Source organism: Zootoca vivipara, chromosome 7 (assembly GCF_963506605.1).
Source record: "Zootoca vivipara chromosome 7, rZooViv1.1, whole genome shotgun sequence".
NCBI classification, from domain to species: domain Eukaryota; kingdom Metazoa; phylum Chordata; class Lepidosauria; order Squamata; family Lacertidae; genus Zootoca; species Zootoca vivipara.
This window is the reverse complement of record NC_083282.1, coordinates 83,641,320-83,661,066: the sequence shown is the minus strand read 5'-3', so window position 1 is coordinate 83,661,066 and position 19,747 is coordinate 83,641,320. Positions and strand designations below refer to the sequence as shown.

At 47.1% G+C, this 19,747-nt stretch overlaps 2 protein-coding genes across 3 annotated transcripts in view; one reads left to right on the top strand and one right to left on the bottom strand.

The window, feature by feature from the left end:
* GNAS (GNAS complex locus) overlaps window positions 1–19,747 on the bottom strand; it is a 185,438-nt gene that overhangs the window by 119,671 nt on the left and 46,020 nt on the right. The window lies entirely within an intron of this gene.
* On the top strand, window positions 13,706–16,584 carry LOC132592478 (uncharacterized protein K02A2.6-like). Its single transcript, XM_060277442.1, has one exon. It carries the CDS (start codon window positions 13,783–13,785, stop codon window positions 16,582–16,584), a length of 2,802 nt encoding a protein of 933 aa, XP_060133425.1. The 5' UTR covers window positions 13,706–13,782.

The window sequence follows — 19,747 nt, the reverse complement described above, 5'->3', positions numbered from 1 at the left end:
TTGGACTTGATGACCCTCGGGTCCCTTCCCGGTGTGCAGTTCTCTGATTCTATAACTATTGTCTACGCAGGTACACTATCTGTACACTCATTGAACTTTACATATGAATAACTGTACATGTTTTCAGATCAACTATTTGTAAATACAAATTGTGCACTCACTGAAGGTACGATAATGTGTGAATACCTCTAAAGTCACATTGATTTAAGTGGAAATACCTAACCGTTTCCAGATTGCATACATTTACGTATTAGCAGTGCTTTTTTTCTGGGGGTACACAGGGGTATGCATACCCTTAAACATTTTGTGAATCTAAGTTTGGCCTCATTGAGGGGCAGTATTTCAATATGAGTGGGAAATGAAAGTACCCCTAAACATATTTTTTTAACAAAAAAAGTACTGTGTATTAGTTTCATATTCCGTGTGGCTTGAGCTTTAAAATAATAGCCAGATCAGGGAAAGTAGCTTCTACATACACCTTATTTAAAGTTATCTTTTTGCATAAATAACAGTTGCTGTGTTGTGCTCAAGAGGAAACTGGCCATGACTCCCAGTCTCATAATAGTTCAGTTCTCGTTCTTTTGTTTTTCTGATTTTATCAAGTGTTCCAGGCATTTTTTTGCTGTGTGACTTGGATAAAAAAGTATTGTCTGTAGGAATGTAAAAATCTAATAACCAATTGCAAGTTTAAGAACACTAAAAATGAAATGGAGATTCTCGTCACCCTCATTGCTTGCTACCAGTTATTCCTTTGTCCTTCCTCTTTGAATACACTCATTATTTCTATTGCTGTTTATTTCAAAATGATGTAAACAACGGGGTGGTGGTAGAACCAGCACATCACCGGGATAAACAAATTTCAAAACTGAATCGAGTCCAGATTAGTCCACGGCATATTTTAGCAGTATCAAAGCCTGTTCTCTGCTGGAAAACAATGCAGTTGTTTCCAGGGAGCCCAAATAATGCCAAGGAAAAGAAACCGAACCTGCAAGTCCCCCACCTCAAATCCTACAGTGTATCTCCTTTGTGGCTGCATAATTATTACATTCGCCAGTTGTTCTTCGCAGCTTCCTTGAGGAATGCTGTGCTAAGTGTTCAGACAGGAGGGAGGGAGGTGGCGGCAGAGAGAAGGGATTTTGCCAACGAGATTGCAAAGAGACATTGCGAGAAGGCACTTGGACAGCCTTTGATAAGCATGCTGATATCACAGTAATAAACATTAATGGGGGGTCTGCTTAGGGGTGTTAAGCACATCATGTATTTGGAATGCTTCCCAAAGCAGCTGCCCACATTGGAAAGTGTTTATTAGACCCTCGGTTTATGCATCCTCATAATAGTTCCCATTCTTTCGGCTTGTTGGGGAGTCATTTCTAACCTTGTGCGCATTCCTGCCACAACAACAACAATAAGTGTGCATACGGCACCCCAGTCTCGTTCCAGTTCACCTTATTTCAATTAAGAAATGCAGCTCCCAAGGGTCACCAGACTTTCCCACCCCACAAGAAGACTATTTGTCAATTTTGTAGAAGATGAAGTTGGAACTGAATTATTCCACACACAAAAATTATTCCCCAAAATACCCACCTCAAGTAAAAATATGAACGGGATTTAATGCACAAGCATTTTGATCCAGCAGCAAAGCCTTTGGTGGTAGTGCTTGTAATACTACTACTACTAGTAGTAGTAGTCTGTTTTTCCTTCCAAAGGAGTCAAGTGCAGCAATGTTGTAGTACAGGCATGTCCAACAGGTAGATCGTGATCTACCGGTAGATCACTGGACATCTGTGGTAGATCACTGGCTCCCCCCCAAAGAAGCTCAACAACTTTTGCTCCCCTAGAAAAAGCTTCACCCCCCCCAAAACAGGGCCTTCCTCCGTCCTAAAAAAGCCCAAGAACTTTGACCTGAACCCCCCAAAAGGGGTAGATCACTGCCAGTTTTTAACTCTGTGAGTAGATTGCAGTGTCTTGGGAGTTGGCCACCCCTGTTGTAGTACATCCTGATATATTACCCCTTGGTTGGGGATTTATTATTACTATTACTATATTATTATTATTATTATTTTCAAGCTCTTTCCCCCCTTTTAAAGCACATGTGATAAGGTAACAGTGTAATAATTAGGGCAGTCAGCTGATTAAGAGGGAAATCCTATATTACTTGGAAGAAAACCCCACATTATTCAATGGGGCTTACTCTCTAGTAAATACCGTATATTCAGGACTGCAACCATAGCTGATTAATCACCTTTCCCTTTTAAACAGTTGATTAACTGACTGAAGTTAAATAAAATAGGGTTATTGCCGAAACACCAATAAGAGGTGTCTGCTTCAGAACATAATTGTGCCCTTATTTTTCAGCCTCACCAATTCAAATTTGACCTTCTCCATTAAAACTGCCGCCCACAATTAACAAAACCCCAGCTTGTGGCCCTAGTACCGTAGCAACAACTATCACTCTTTCTAATTTCTTTGGAACTTTGCAGCAAAAGCAGGCAGGGAACGGGGAAAAGGGCCTTGGAGTTTTCAATCCCAGGATTGGCAAGGGTGGCAATCAAGTCTGCCATTGTAGAGCAGTTTAGTGACCAGAAGGCAAATATAGTGATAGATCTGAGTGATTTGCAGTAGATCAGCAAGGATTCTGACTCCTAATTGTTTTAACAACAGCAACACGGGGGGGGGGGGGGAAGGCTCTCCTTTCTCCCTCCCACATCAGGCTGATGAAACAAATGAAGCTTAGCTGGGCCAAGAGAAGACTGTGAGCTCGGTTCCTGCCCACTTCATTTATTTATCTTACTTGCAGTTTTATCTGCTACTTCAAAATCAAAAGTGACCGAAGCTGCGGGCAATAAAATAAAACCACTATGCTAGAGTAGCCTTCAGCCTGCCTTCTGCCAGCCAAAAATCAGAATAACAGTCTGGTCTTGCTCCACCTTTCCCTTTCAACACATCCTTATTATGGAGGGAGCACCTGTCGAGTGACATGGCTGCAGCCCGTATTCAGTGCACACCTGGACTCACTTTTTGTCTCCCACCAATAAGTTGCCTGTTGTTCTTGCAGCTTTCTCACGTTTTGTAAGGAAGGGGGACCAGAAGCTCAACTCCGGGCCTAGAACTCTGTGCATACATTTTGAAGACGGCGTCCAGAATCAAGAATAAGGGAAACTGTGGCCCACCAGGCGTTGCTGAACTACAACTCCCCTCTTCTTTGACCACTGACCATGCTAGGTGTGCAATGCTGGCATCAGAACCTGCCGTCCTCAGGCAGCTTCTGAGACCCAGCAAATCCCACCACTGATGGCAGTCCTGGGCCCCCCACACAGGCAAGCAAGTCAATATTTTATGAATATCCTCCATCTCTTTCTTTCCTCCTCTGTATAATAGCTTTAACAAAGAAAATAAAGAGTATCAGAGCCAAGTAGATTGGCCAACCTTTTTTTCTTTGGCCCTGCACTTTCTGTCTTCTGACACACAGAAACCAAACGCAGCGGAAAGGGGAAAGTTTCACCTGCCGAGCTCCTTGCTGTTGAAGACGCAGGAGCCCCCTCTTTCTTCCTAATGTCTCAACAAATGAAACCGATTTGTAAAAATGTTGCAAGAGACATTGCATATATTTCTGTAAATCAAGAAAATCTTTAATAATAATAATAATAATCAACAGAAGTTGGCAACTTTAGACCGGCTTCATATTTTTTAAAATTTACTTATCAGCCAGCGGCAGTATACTGATATCAGTGGAAAACCAAGTTAATCTAAGGAAAGAATGGAAAAGCACCTCGGCACTTATGAATCTTTGGAATACATGCTGGGCAGTACTAAGAGATCTGACATTCGCTCTAGGCATGATCTGTGCTCTTTGCAATGAGAGGCAGGAGAAAAAGAGTTTGCCCAGGCCCTCAGCTTGTATATAAAGTCTCACAGAGCATTTGAGGTGTGCACCTGTTAGGATCCGCCAATCAAGTACAAAACTCCTCTAAGGGGAAGTTCTCTATCCTGTTGCAATGATCAAAATCTTCCTTCCTTTAGTAAGCACTCATTAGAGAAATGGCAACTCCAACCACTTGTTTAAGCAGAGAGCAGAAAGGGAGCATTGAAAGGATTAAAGAGGGAGAAAATGGTCGTTTGAAATGGCTCTGTAAACTCTGGTTAGCGTTAACCACGGCGAGCATTATATAATCATAGAATCATAGAGTTGGAAGGGACCCCCAAGGGTCATCGATTCCAGCATTGCAATAATCTCCGCTAAAGCATCCGTGACAGATGGCCATCCAACCTCTGCTTAAAAACCTCCAAGGAAGGAGAGTCCACAACCTCCTGAGAGAGACCGTTCCACTGCTGAACAGCTCTTGCTGTCAGAAAGTTATTCCAGATGTTTAGATGGACATCATTGGTGCACATATGATGCTAATGATGAAGGTCAGCAAGAGATGAGGTAGGGAACCACCTCAGAAGGCAAAGGCTCCTGATTCTGAAGCCATAGTTTGCAGACTTCAAAAGCAGTATACAAATGCATGGTGTTGTTGCATGCCTCCCCAATCTCCAAGTGCCGTGAGATTCCAGGGGTTCCTGGCACTTAACCAGGGTTTGGTTTCCTTGGAATGAGGGACAGCGCCGACTGTGGCATCTTTATGATATATGGCTTATTTACACATGTATGCAACTTGAGCCTAGAATGGAAGGGCTCACAGCATTAACACCCCCAAAGAGTCTTGCTTCTTCCATAGCCACAGTCTTGTATTCCAACAGAAATCAGGCATGGCTCTGTCTCCCAGCTGCCCAGCCTGCAGCCTTGCTTCTACCTTCTAGCTGCTCCCTCTGGCCTTTGTCTTGTTAACTACCAGCAAGTTGAGGGAGGGGGGCCTACCCTTCTGTTTTCTGGCACAGAGCCACTTCCTTTGTGACCTTAATGGCTCCTACTCAGAGGGCTATAACCTCACCGGGAAGTTAGCCTGGCTATTCCAGGGATTGAATCCATGCTGGATCCAGGAATTAGAAAGGGTCTCAAGCATACAGTTTACCCCTCCCACCACCAAAAAACCCCTCATAACACTATTAGGTTTATTATTATTATTATTGGATTATAATTGCAGCTGCCACAAACCTACCAGAAAATCAGAGTTTTGTGTTACCATATTTCATATTTACCAGTGCCTGCAGACAAAGGAATTTCACCATATACAAAACATAGCGTTGGGCTCTGCCCTTGGAAAAGGACAAAACCAAAACAGCCGGGAGGAGACAGCCTGGGCAATGTTGAAAGGCCACTGCGGGGCCGGAGGGAGGGCAGGGAGTGGAGAGGAAGGGAACAGGGCAATACAAGAAAGCATTGAAGATACCAAAGGTGAAGACATCCCAGGAGACTGGTAACCAGGCTCCGAAAGGTCCTTGAGTTTACCTGAACTCTGCAACTTGGGAGTTCACCTGTCGGGACTCATAAACATTATGGCAGTGATAAGGCCGAGTTGGTAGCGTGCCAGCAGGACCCAGGTTCAAGTCTAGAAGCTGGCGAGAGGTTTCTAATGCTGACACTGCAACACACTGCATGGGGCTTTAGTCTCAAAGAAGAACAGGTAACATGTTTTTATGAGTCCGCCATAAAAACTCCATCCATGCTTTGCTTAAGCGCAGGGATGCGCTTTTTTCAAAGAGGGCCAGATTTGATGAAGTGAACATGCGGGAGGGCTGACCAAAGTTGCTGAGCCTGATGCTCTACCGACGTGAGCTTTTGCTTATGTTTCTCCATAGGATGTGACATATACTTGTAGTAGTAGTATAGCAAAAAGGGGAAAGCTTATTCCTTCTTCTGGAGATGATGATTTACTGTCTGGAGGGGCATGTAAAGCAATAGCACTCCAGCACAAACATGCAACCGTTACTCATTCATTATTACCTTAATTGCTATTAGTATTATTTATTGCATTTATATGGCTGCCCATAAATAAAATGCTCTGTGCAGCTAAAAAAGCAAAGGCATTTAGAAAAGCTTTAAGAATATAAGAGAATAGCTTGCCATTGGCCTCATCCAGCAGGCTCTTCTTTATGTTCTTTGGGCAGATCCATGCCATACCTTTAAAGCACATCCAATGCACATTTAAAGAAACAAATACTGGGAGCTGTAGTTTCCATCCTTGCAGAGCTACAATTCCCAACACTCTTAACAAACGGCAGTCTCCAGGACACTTTGGGAAAAGTCCTGTGCTTTAATTTGCATTTGGGCTTTATCCGTATGGTGTGGGTCTGCCCTAAAGGCTACTGGATCCGACTTTTACTCATCTCTTGTAAAAAGTGAAATGTGTGTTCGAAAGCTTTCTCTCTTTCTGTCTCTCTGCAAGTGAAGGGGAGAGAAATGACCAGAGAGGGAGGTGCCCACGGCCTTTGCTTGTAAATCCAAATGTGTCCCCGGCATAAAAAGGTATTGGAAGGTATCAGAAACTAGGAGATCTCCCTAAGCAGACAAAAGCGGGAGGGGAGATGTTACATTGCAGAGGCACACTAGAAAAGTTTTCATTCCAGTTGTTTGTTGGGAATTTTAATTTATATAAGCCACCTCATGAGGCCTACAATCTAAGCGGCAATCTGAAAAACCCCTCTATATAAATAGGTACCAGTAGATACTTTCCGGTATGGAGATAAACATATGAACAAAATGAAGCTACTGTACTTTATTTCTGTATTTATTTATTTTATTATTAGTAGTAGTAGAAGTAGTGATTATGTACTGTATTTTGTGCTTTTGTATTGCATTTTTTTGTTGTGAACCACCTTGAGATCTGCGGATGAAAGGCAGCATACAAATTTAATAGATAAATATTGTTATTACAGTGGTACCTTGGTTTATGAACACAATTGGTTCCGGATGTCTCTTCATAAACTGAAGCGTTCATAAACTGAAGCGAACTTTCCCATTGAAAGTAATGGAAAGTGGATTAATCCATTCCAGACGGGTCCACGGAGTACTCAACCTGAAGCGTACTTAACCCAAAGCATGGGTGTAATTGGTTCCGGAAGTCTGTTCATAAACTGAAGCGTTCATAAACTGAAGCGAACTTTCCCATTGAAAGTAATAGAAAGTGAATTAATCTGTTCCAGATAGGTCCGCGGCATTCGTAAACCGAATATTCATAAAGCGAGGTGTTCATAAACCGAGGTTCCACTGTACTTATTAAATTTGTATACTGCCTTTAATCCAAAGGCCAGCTGACAACAGGAAAACACAAAATGAGAGAATATACACGTCCCCCCTCCCATTTTATACCAGGTCAGAGATTTGGTCCATCTTAACTCTGTATTGTCTACACCAAGCTTCCTCAACCTCGGCCCTCCAGATGTTTTGAGACTACAATTCCCATCATCCCTGACCACTGGTCCTGCTAGCTAGGGATCATGGGAGTTGAAGGCCAAAACATCTGGAGGTCCGAGGTTGAGGAAGCCTAGTCTACACTGACCTTCAGTCCCCTTTCCTAGTGTCTCAGTCACGGGGATTGAATCTGGGACCTTATGCAAGCGAAGCAGACACTCCGCAACTGATCTATTTGCCTTCCCCAAGTTGTGTCAGGCAATCATTTTAACAAAGCAAAATTTAGAGAGTCTGTTTGGTGTGAGTGGTTACGGTTACCAGACAAGGATCTGGGAGATCAGGGTTCGAATCCCCACTCTGTCGTGAACCTCCCTGGCCTGGGCAACCGTGAACTTGTCTGCATCCATACCCTCCGACATGTCCAGACCAAAAACTGGGCCACACGTCTTCTGGGTGGACCACGTGAGCCCACGTGAAATCATGGCCCTGAAAAAAAGTGCATGGAGGGGGGCGGCAAGATCGCAGTGTGAGATAATGTGAGATTGCAGTACCCGATCATGTGAGATTGCAGTACCCAAAATGGATTCCATGCTCTCGCAACAGGACACACTGGTTTTCTCGTGACAATTGAGGGGTATGCTGGATCTCTCAGCCTTACCTAGCTCACAGGGAGGCAGAGTATATAAACCATGGACACTACCTTGAGATCCTTGAGGAAAAGTTGGGGGGATAAATGTAATAAATAAATAAATTTACTGGCCAACATGAGCAGCCAACCCTGGTGCGTAATAACCCTTAGTAGAAACAAGCCATTGGCTGATCATGTTGTTGAGTGAATCAGGCCCTCAAAAGTCCTTTTCCGGTGTGGAGCTAAAATAATAATAATAAAGTTCCCAAATGAAGATTTGAGGGAATTTTGCGAAGAGGGTTGTCAACAGGGTTGTCTTAAGTCCAGCCCACGAAACCTGGAACTGATGGGACACTTTCGTTTTTAGTTACAGGTAGGTAGCCGTGTTGGTTTGACGTAGTCGAAACAAAATTAAAAAAAATTCCTTCCAGCAATACCTTAGAGACCAACTAAGTTTGTCATTGGTATGAGCTTTCGTGTGCATGCACATTTCATTTTTAGTGCAGCTGTTATCAGCCCCGGACAAAGAGCAAGAAGGAATTTCAGCCCCCCTAGAAAAAGACACAAACTCTCAGCGGCAGAAAAGCAGCACATCGGCAAGCTTGTTGCTTTCCCCTCTTCCAAACTCGCCACTAAAGGGACTGCCGCTCTGTTCAAATTACCAACGTGCAGAAAGCACAGAAGCCCCGTGTGAGTAAATGTTTCAACAAGCTGGGAAAAGTGCCGTTGAGCGCACTACTCACGGTGTGGAATCGCTGCAGGTTTGTTACAAGTGCGGGCAAAATTATAGCAACCCCTGTAAGACATGTGTAATCAGACAGGCAGACATGCCAATTCCACATAAATTTAAGAAGTAACAAGAGGAGGAGGAACAGATACAGCAGGCTGGTTTCTCCTCCCCCAAAGGGTGGTCTATTCAATAAAGCCACAAAAATGAATTTCTCCTTGCATTCCCTGGACTTGAACGCAGAGGTAAAAATCAACATGTGCATTGTCACCCCAATGCTATGTAGGATTTGAAAGGGGGGGGGTGCATTTCTGACTTGCTTACAATTCCATGGAGGAAAGTTGGATTTAGTAACGGAAAAATCAAAACAGGACTATATAGCTCACGCTACTAGCCATTAAAAAAATATATTCTGCCATTAAATAGGAAAAGGTAAAGTAAGCGTGCTGCGGATCAAAAAAGAATGGCAATGCGTTTCCCAAAAAGGATCAGAAAACAGAGATATTTTTAACCTGCCTGTCTTCCTGCCTGGTTAACAATATGCCTTTTGAAATATTAAGGGGTTGGGTTTTTTTTTTGCCTACAGTGGCAAAGCATCGGAGGCTGGGGTTTTGCATTTAAAAATTTAAAAACTCCATAATAACATAGGAACATCAGAAGCTGCCTTTGGTCTATCTAGACTAGTATTGTCTACACTGATTGGCAGCAGCTCTCCACAGTTTCAGACTGGAATTTCTCCCAGTCTTACCTAGAGACACTGGGACCTTCTACTCATAGCTGCCAAGTTTTCCCTTTTCTCGCGAGGAAGCCTATTCAGCATAAGGGAAAATCCCTTTTAAAAAGGGATAACTTGGCAGCTATGCTTCTACTCTGCAAATAAGCTACAGGCCACATCCAAATCCAGTGACTAAAATCATAAGGTCAAATTACTAAATATTTATTCAATTCTTTTTTTGGGGGGGAGGACTGCACATACAGATCAGGGCCGGCCCACCCATGAGGCAAGGTGAGACAACCTCAGGTGGCAGAACCCACTCTCTGGGGCCTGATCCGTCTCCTTCTCCTTGACAGCGCTCTCAATGCTCCCTCTACAGCTGCCCATAGCTGCCAAGTTTTCCCTTTTCTCGCGAGGAAGCCTATTCAGCATAAGGGAAAATCCCTTAAAAAAAGGGATAACTTGGCAGCTATGTAGCTGCCTCTAGTTGAATAGGAAGTGCTGCTGGTCTCCTGCAACCCTTGTTACCAGTGTAGAATAGTACCTATACAGCCTGTCTGTTAAGATAACTCCTAATATTTGTGAAGCAGTGAGAGATTTTACTTTCTTGGGTTCCATGATCACTGCAGATGGTGACAGCAGTCACAAAATTAAAAGACGCCTGCTTCTTGGGAGAAAAGCAATGACAAACCTAGACAGCATCTTAAAAAGCAGAGACATCACCTTGCCTACAAAGGTCCGTATAGTTAAAGCTATGGTTTTCCCAGTAGTGATGTATGGAAGTGAGAGCTGGACCATAAAGAAGGCTGATCGCCGAAGAATTGATGCTTTTGAATTATGGTGCTGGAGGAGACTCTTGAGAGTCCCATGGACTGCTAGAAGATCAAACCTATCCATTCTGAAGGAAATCAGCCCCGAGTGCTCCCTGGAAGGACAGATCGTGAAGCTGAGGCTCCAATACTTTGGCCACCTCATGAGAAGACTCCCTGGAAAAGACCCTGATGTTGGGAAAGATGGAGGGCACTAGGAGAAGGGGACGACAGAGGACGAGATGGTTGGACAGTGTTCTCGAAGCTACGAACATGAGTCTGACCGAACTGCGGGAGGCAGTGGAAGACAGGAGTGCCTGGCGTGTTCTGGTCCATGGGGTCATGAAGAGTTGGACACGAATAAACGACTAAACAAGACTAAACAACAACAATATTTGTGGTTGGAGCAGGGGAACAGTATCTGTTGCGGAATATATAGTAAACTGCAGGCCATCATTCTTAATATTTTTGGTTGCATCCGAGATGACTCAAAATTCATTGGTCCTTACGTTACTGTGCAACAGCTTGCTCTCAGATTTAAGTTGCTCAACTTGCTTTTAGCTTTGGGCCTCACTCTGCAGAGACAAATATTTCATTTCAAAATGAGCTGGGAGAATTTGCTTGTAGTCCTGCTGACAGGTGTGGTCCACCAGAGCAGGGCCTTCTCCCTGGTGGCACCCAGTTGTGAAATTCCTTCCCTGAGGATGGCCATGGTGGTGATTGGCTTCCACCACACAATGAATTATTTTGCCCTCCCGTATCCGAGAAGCCATGCTCAGGTTAATGTTACCCTTTTCAGCTTCTAGTCCATCTGTGTTTTATACTGATCATTAGTGCTAATTTTTGTAGTGAATTACTATCAGCTTTTGGGGCTTCCCACTGATACGTTTTGCATTGATGAAAGTCACTACAAAGTCTTTACACGTACAAATTTGTTTTGCCTTTTAAAAAAGGTGGCTTGTATAGTGAAGCCTAGCATCCCTAATCTCTCCCCCCACTGAAAAAACACACACAACACGAGTTCCTGACACCTCGCATTCTACTGACTAATAAGAGTTCTAATATGGTGTTCAGAAACTCCCAAACATCGTCTTCTCTTTAAAGCATGGGTGGGACCTAAGGGCTGCATTTCCTTCTGGGGGGACGGGGACTTTCAATGGAAACATGCCAGTGGTGGGTGGAGCCAGAAGCAAAGTGGGTGGAGCAACAGGTGCATATCGTATCGTATCGTATTGTGTCGTATTGTATCGTATCGTATTTTAGCTGCATTTGCAGCACTGGCATCTCCAGGATGCAAGTCTGAGCAGTGTGAATGGAGGTCCTAAGCTGCCCAGAGAACAAGACCCTCCCCCCGGCCTCGCAGATGTGGTCCAACGGAAAGCAAAGCAATACGTTTGGCGCCAGTTTAGCTGCAGGAGTTGTCAGAAGTTGCCATACAAGGCACCATCCAACTGCCTTAGGGACTGCAAAGCAACTACTCAATTCCAAACTTAAAAATGGAAAGCGTAATGCTGGTGGTGAACAAAAGAGGTTTAAAGACTGTCTCGAGGCAATTTTTTAAAAATGTACTATAAACACTGCAATTGGGAAACACTTGCCTGCAAGTGCTCCTATTAGAGAACAGTCTTTGTCAAAGGTGTCATGGGCTTTGAAGACACTCAAACTGAGGACGCAAGGGAGAAACGTACTAAGAGGAAGGCACACTTGGCAAATCCATACCGTGATCAACTCCCACCCGGAAACCAATGTCCCCACTGTGGAAGGACGTGTGGATCCAGAATTGGCCTCCACAGTCACTTACGGACTCATTGTTAAAACCATGTTTATGGAAGACAATCTTACTCGGCTACGACGAGTGATCGCCAAAGAAGAAGGCAAAATACATCCTCAAGAAACAACACCGGTGGATACTGGGACAATTTTCAAAGTATTTCAACTGATACCCCTTTTTCTTTGGCCTAGCAATAACTGCAGGCACTCAAACCATCCTTTTTAAACATATGCCTGGAGCGCCGACTATCAGATGCAAGGGTACTTGTTATGTACTGAGCTGAATCCTAGAACAATAGGATTCAGAATCAGCGGGAGCTACCCAATCCAACTCCAGGTGGAAGTGAATCCTCAACCTGATTGGCCTGCTGGAGCAGCCAATCAGGCGGCTGGCAGAAGTGAATCTGCTACCTGATTGGCCTGTAGGAGCAGCCAATCAGGCTGCAGGCAGAAGTCAATCCACAATATAATTGGCCCACAGGTGTAGCCCTGAAGTAGCCAATCACGCAAGGCCCATTGTGTAAATAATGTATATAAGCAGACGGTTTGGGGAAAAGAGCCATTCGTCTTCTCTTCTCCTCCTTGATGACTATGAGCTGAATAAAGAGCATGAAATTCACTCTTGACTCCGAGTATATTTCACTGGCGACGAAGGTGGGATCCTGCTGAGCTGACCGCCACCACGCACTGCACCGCAGCACCGCCACCTGCTGCACCGCTGCATCGCACCGCTGCATCCAGGCTTCAGCTCCAGGACCCAAGGAACCCAGAATGGCAACCGACAGCAGCTTCTCGCCATTCAAACCAGCATCAGGAGACTGGGAAGGGTACGCCGCCCGTTTCAACTTCCTCCTGCAAGCGAAAGAAGTCACCAACGATGCCATGAAGAGGGCAACATTCTTCAGCGTCTGTGGAGAGGAGACGTTTGAAATCACCCGGGCTCTCCTTGCACCTAGAGATGTCGCTACCGTCTCTTACAAAACAATAATGGAACGGCTGAAGGAGCACTTCTCACCACAGCCCTCGGTGGTAGCTTGCCGAAATGCCTTCTACGCAAAGCAGCAAGCCCCGGGGGAAACCATAACTGGGTTTGTGACCTCCCTCCGCCAAGCCGCCCGGTTATGCAACTTCTCAGAATTGGAGAACATGCTTCGTGACCGCCTCGTCGGTGGCCTGAGGGACGAGATGTTGCAACGACGCCTCTACGCCAAAAAAGACCTCACGTTCCAGATTGCTCTGGAGGAAGCCCTGGCAACCGAAGCCGCCGAGAGGTCAACGCAAGAGGCACGACCGGCCCCGCCATCCCAACCGAGGGTCTACCACGAAGACTTCACCGACGAATCCGAATCTGACAGGGAGGAAGTACACCGAGTACAGCGGCGCACTCAAGCAGCACACACACCACAGCAGCCTCGACGAGAAGGAGGGAACTGTGCAAGCTGCGGGGAGAACCACGAGAGGAGGACCTGTCGTTTCCGCAACGCAGAGTGCAGGCAGTGCAGAAAATTGGGACACATCGCCCGGGTGTGTCGGGCTCGACTCACCCGTCGACAAGCATCAGATGACCGACCCAGGAGCCCCAGGTCACACGGCACCATGCACCAAGGCAACTCGACGGAGATCACGGACTACCAGGTATTCCAGTTGCCCCATCCCAGCACAGAGAAAATTTATATAGAGGTACAGATAGAGGGAGCCCCATGCCGCATGGAGCTGGACACGGGTTCAACTCTATCCATAATCTCGGCCCAAACATTAAGGGAACTGTGCCCTAATGGGGGTCCCAAACTAAGGCCGGCCCCATTCACCCTCCGGGACTTCCAGAAACGTAAGGTCCCTACTATGGGGGTGGGGACCTTCAGGGTGCAATATCGAGGGCGAAAGCAACAATTGGACTTGCTGGTAGTTAAGGGCCCCTATGTTAGCTTACTGGGACTGGCATGGTTTGGACCTCTGGGGCTAGCCGTTACCGGGGTGAACCGCACTAGCTTACAAGTGGACGTGGACGCCATATGCAAAGAGTTTCCAGGGGTTTTCGATGGGGCATTGGGACGATATACAGGACCCCCCATTGCCCTACAGCTAGACCCCGCTGTACGACCCATCAGGCACAAGGCCCGCCGGGTCCCGTTCGCCCTGAAACCCCGCATAGACGAGGAATTGGACCGGCTCGTGGAGCAAGGAGTGCTGGAGTCGGTGCCCAACGCCCCCTGGGAAACTCCAATTGTCACACCCGTCAAGCCTAACGGTTCGGTCCGCATCTGTGCAGACTACAAATGCACCATAAACAAGGCTCTCACGGCCCATGCATACCCAGTGCCAGTGGTCAGCCATGTCCTCGCCACCCTGGCTGGGTCAAAAATCTTTGGCAAACTGGACTTGGCCCAAGCGTATCAACAGTTGCCTGTGGACGAAGCCACAGCAGAGGCTCAGACGATTGTGACGCACAGAGGGGCATTCAGAGTTAAGCGGCTGCAATTTGGCGTTAGCGTGGCACCAGGCATATTCCAGAATCTAATGGACTCTCTCCTTAAAGGGATTCCTGGCGTCACCCCCTTCTTCGATGATGTACTGATCGCCGGGCCCACACCAGAGGAATTTGAGGACCGCCTCCGCTCCGTCCTGCACCGTTTCCAGACGGCGGGCCTCAAGGTGAAGCGGGAAAAGTGTTTACTGGGAGTGCCGCAGGTGGACTTTCTGGGATTTAAGGTGGACGCAGAAGGGGTCCATCCAACCGGTGACAAGCCCGAACTTCAGTCATTCTTGGGACTATTGAACTTTTACCATGCCTTCCTTCCCCATAAGGCAGCGGTAGCGGAGCCCCTACACAGACTCCTAGATAAAAGGGCCCCTTGGGTGTGGGGCCAGCGACAAAGGGCCGCATTCCAGGCAGTCAAGGACTTGCTCGTCTCGAACTCGGTCTTAGCACACTTCGACGAGAGGCTGCCAGTGGTGCTGGCATGCGACGCCTCTCCCTATGGCATCGGCGCTGTCCTGGGACACCAACTCCCGGATGGAAGAGAGGTGCCGGTGGCATACTTCTCCCAGACGCTTGCTGCAGCCGAACGAAACTACTCACAGATTGACAAGGAGGGTCTGGCAATCGTGAAGGGCGTAAAAAAATTCCATGATTTCTTGTACGGGCGGCCCTTTACCATAGTGACTGACCACAAGCCTTTGCTTGACCTGTTTGCTCCTGAGAAGCAGACCCCCCAAGTGTTGTCTCCACGTGTCCTCAGGTGGTCAATTTTCCTTGCCGGCTACCAGTATGCACTAATCCACCGCCCTGGGAAGGCGATGGGCCACGCAGACGCCCTCAGCAGGCTACCACTACCAGAAACAGGCCCCGACCCAGCGCCTGCGCAAGAGGTTATAACCCTGGAGCTGCTTCCCGACCGACCCATTCAGGCACAAGAAGTTGCGCACCATTCCACAAAAGATAGGGTCATCTCCCGGGTCCTGGACTGGGTGTGGCGAGGATGGCCCAGCAGCAGCCCCGGGCCAGAATTCGCTGGCTACACAAACCGCAAACATGAACTGTCGGCCCACAAGGGGTGCCTGTTATGGGGAAGCAGGGTTGTTGTTCCCCAGCCCCTCCGCAAAAGGGTCCTCACAGCCCTACACGAGACACACCCAGGGGTAGTGAGGATGAAGGCCCTTGCCAGGAGTTATGTGTGGTGGCCGGGGATTGACAGAGAGATAGAGGCCTGGGTCCAACACTGCCAGACCTGCCAAGAATCCCGCCCGGATCCCCCAAGGGCCCCAGTCCAGCCCTGGGAGTCCGCCCGACATCCATGGTCACGCTTGCACGTGGACTTCGCTGGCCCCTTCCAGGGAAAAACATTCTTCATAGTAGTGGATTCCTACACCAAATGGCTGGAGGTCGCACTGGTACCATCCACTTCTACGGCGGCGGCCATCCGGGTACTACGTAAGCTGTTTGCGACCCACGGGCTCCCTGACACCCTCGTCTCGGACAATGGAACCGCATTCACGTCAGAGGAGTTCCAGACCTTCACAGCGCAGAACGCCATCCGCCACATCCGCTCAGCACCATTCCACCCTGCCACCAATGGCCAAGCGGAGCGCATGGTGCGGACCACCAAGGACAGCCTCCGCCGCATGACACAAGGGGACTGGGAATACCGCCTTGCCGCATTTCTTCTAGCACAGCACAGCACCCCAAGCACAACGACGGGCCGGAGCCCAGCTGAATTACTAATGGGCCGGCGCCTTGCAACTAGACTGGACCGACTTCACCCCGACAGAGCTCAGGATGAGGTAGTGGTGGGGAAAGGCAGGAACCCCCGGACATTTGTGGCCCAGGACCCAGTGTATGCAAAGAATTTTGGGGCAGGCCCAGCATGGCTACCCGCCACAGTCACCAAGGTGACCGGTCCCGTGTCGTACGAGGTACTAACGGAAGGGGGGCAATGTTGGCGCCGCCACTGCGACCAGCTACGGCGACGATTCCCAGGAGGAACCCGGGAGGAGAGCGGGACAGAGGGGTCCCAAGGGGACAGCAGGGCAGTGGCGGCTTCCAGATACTGCAAGACTACAGCTGCCATAATTTCTGAGCTTTGGCCATGCTGGCTGAAGCTGTTGGCAGCTGTGGTGCAAAATATCCGGAGGGCAGCATGTTAGGGAGGCAACGAATCCCTTCTTGGCGAGGCAGAAGCTCCCATGTGCTCTGCCATCCCACCCCAAAGCTGCAAGCCAGGCTCTGTTCCTAAAATGCAGGCGAGTTTTTTCTCCCTCAGCTCCGGGAGACTCCAGGACACGTGGCCAATTAACTGCCTCAAACTTTCCTCAAAGGAGATTGTGTCTTTTGAGCCTGACATTTCACGGGATTATTTTAAAAGCCGAAAAATAGTTTTGTTTGCTTTTTAGACCAAAAGCTGAAGAGAAGGAATTAAAAAAAGAATGAAGGAACAGAAAAGGCAGGTCTATTAATAGAGAGTTGGCTGCATCTGTAACTCTGAAACCATGACCTGCCATCGCTCCCTAAAAGAGTCAATATTTTGCAAAATATGAGTATTGTTAAATGCTCGGCGTTGACATTTCCTGGTCTCTGCTAATTCTCCTTCACTGTATACTTTAAACTTCCTTCCTAGAATTTCCCCCAACACCTTGCTCTTCCTCCTAGAGTTTCTGACTATGACAGTAGCTGCTGCACTATCTCCAGATCAGATGCCCATCCTTTGATTCATTCCCCAACCCCAGACCTTTCATCTGCAATGTTCCACCCCTTCCCCAGCTTACAAGGAAGCTGTAAGTTCACAGGTGTGATCCATGCTCTCCCCAAAGCATCACACAATTATGTGTCGACAAGGACTTTCTATATGGGTCCCCTACAGATTACGTCTTTTTTATTGTGCATTCATGATGATTTGTGCACACAATGGTGTCAGAACAGTTACACACAACACTGTTTTCAATAGCTTGCAGAAGTGGATGTCATATTTTGCCTCCAATCGGCAAATGTCCTGTAGCTTCCTGCTGAAACCCTGTAACTTATTATATCGCGAATGTTGCAGAGGTTGCCTGTTTGTTGTCCCATTTACGCTGGGCTATGGTTGAGGTGGGGACTGTAGTGTAGGTGGGTTCCCACGAGGCAAGACACAGTGATAACAGCAAGAACCTTTGTTGAACTAACAGAACTGGACAACAGGGGCAAAGCAACAGCTTATATACATTTCTGAAGGCCTGGGCCACTCCCACTCCCAACGTGATTGGCTATCTAAACTTCCAAGCTGCAAAACATAAGGGTTTAAGGGCCAATGGCAGAGGCCCAAATCCTGAAATGTTTTGTGATTGGATATCATGTACTGAATCAGAACACAGGGGCTCAGAATCCTTAGTCCAGACTCAAGCTCAGGAAAACACAGACTGCTGAATACATAACAGGGACGATCTGGCTCACACTCTTACCAGTGCTTCCAGAGAAACTTACCAACAGAGTCAGTAATGGCAGAGAAGTTTCTCTGAAAGACAGCTTACATGTTGCATTTGTGGGCTATTCTGGTCAGGGCCTCAACAATGTCACTGTAGAGCATGTACCAGAAGAAGAAGAAGAGTTTGGATTTGATATCCCGCTTTATCACTACCGAAGGAGTCTCAAAGTGGCTAACATTCTCCTTTCCCTTCCTCCCCAACAAACCCTCTGTGAGGTGAGTGAGGCTGAGAGACTTCAAAGAAGTGTGACTGGCCCAAGGTCACCCAGCAGCTGCATGTGGAGGAGCGGGGAATTGAACCCGGTTCCCCAGATTACGAGTCTACCGCTCTTAACCACTACACCACACTGGCTCTCAGAATCCATTGCAGCAAACCAGGCATCCATGTCGGGTGTCTTTCAGCAGATGAGCTGATGTGGAAAGATTACCCTAAAACAGGCACCCCCAAACTGCGACCCTCCAGATGTTTTGGCCTACAACTCCCATGATCCCTAGCTAAGAGGACCAGTGGTCAGAGAAGATGGGAATTGTAGTCCAAAACATCTGGAGGGCCAAAGTTTGGGAGTGCCTGCCCTAAAGGGTAGAATGGCTGAAAAGAAATGGCAGGGTGTGCTGGGTCTGTACCAGGGGACTTGGTTCTACGGACCCACCCTCACGCATGAAGTTCAGTAGGACAGTCACTATTTCCCAGCCTGACCCAACTCACAGGGTTGTTAAAAGCACAAAAAGATGGGGGGGCATGTATATTTTGGGGAGGAAAGATGGGATATGAACTGGAGAAATAAATAGGAGCCAGGGAACATGCAATACAGCATCAATACACAAGAACTAAGGGACATAACAAAACAGGAGCTGGAATAGAGGTAGAAAGCGAGTCATGCTTTTTTGAAATATTTGGTCTGAAGTGAAGAACTCTCCCATTCTCTACTCCCGGGCCACTCAGCCAGCCTTCCATCAAAGAACTGTTTTTACTGCAACCCCAAATCAATGCATAAACACCAGGATAGCCACTAACAGCACCACAAGGTACTTCTGAACACTTCTGGCTCAGAAGCCGTGCAGGCGCCAAGCAGGCCAACGACAGCAAACCGAGCGTATTAAATTATTTCAAGAGAGGCAGCCTTGGTACTGTTTCACTGAGCTCGCTCAATACATCCTGATTTTCTGACAGAGGGTTGTGCTAATACAAGGCTGTCAGGCTCACCCCAGCTTGGCCTGACATAAACCACATGGAAGACAATGCCTGGCTCCGCTGGGGGTGACTCTGGGGTGCTGATCCTGCTGAGAATATTATGACCAAGAACCAGGGGTGGCTAAGGTACCTGAGCCCTGGGGCCAAGGGATGGGTGAATCTGTCCATTTCAGTTTCTCTGTTTTCGCTCCACGTTTTCACAACAGTTTGCAATTCAAGAAAAGAAAGTCGTTCTCATAAAAATTAATCAGCATTTTGGTGTGAATTTCTCCTAAAACACACATTTTGGTATGCAATTTCCCCAATACAGGCAGCTTGTTTTGCATAGCAATTTCCCCTACTCTAATTCAGTTTTGCATGCTGTTTTCACCAGCATGTATATTTTCTGCACATTTCCCCATACTCTATGCATTTTTGTGCACACTGCTGTGCTGGAGAACCCCACTGCAAAATTCAGAGAAGTGCGGATTTTGAAGGATGGCCCTGTTTTGGTCTTTGTACTGTTTCAAAAAGTGCAAATTAGGCATGTTTGCCTTTAAATGCAAAACGAATTGTATTTCTCCCCTATCCCTCCCCATTGTTAACCTTAAGGTTTTTTTGTTTTATTTTTTTAATAACACCTTTTATGCTGGTTGGTTGCGCACACTGTAAATTTTATTTT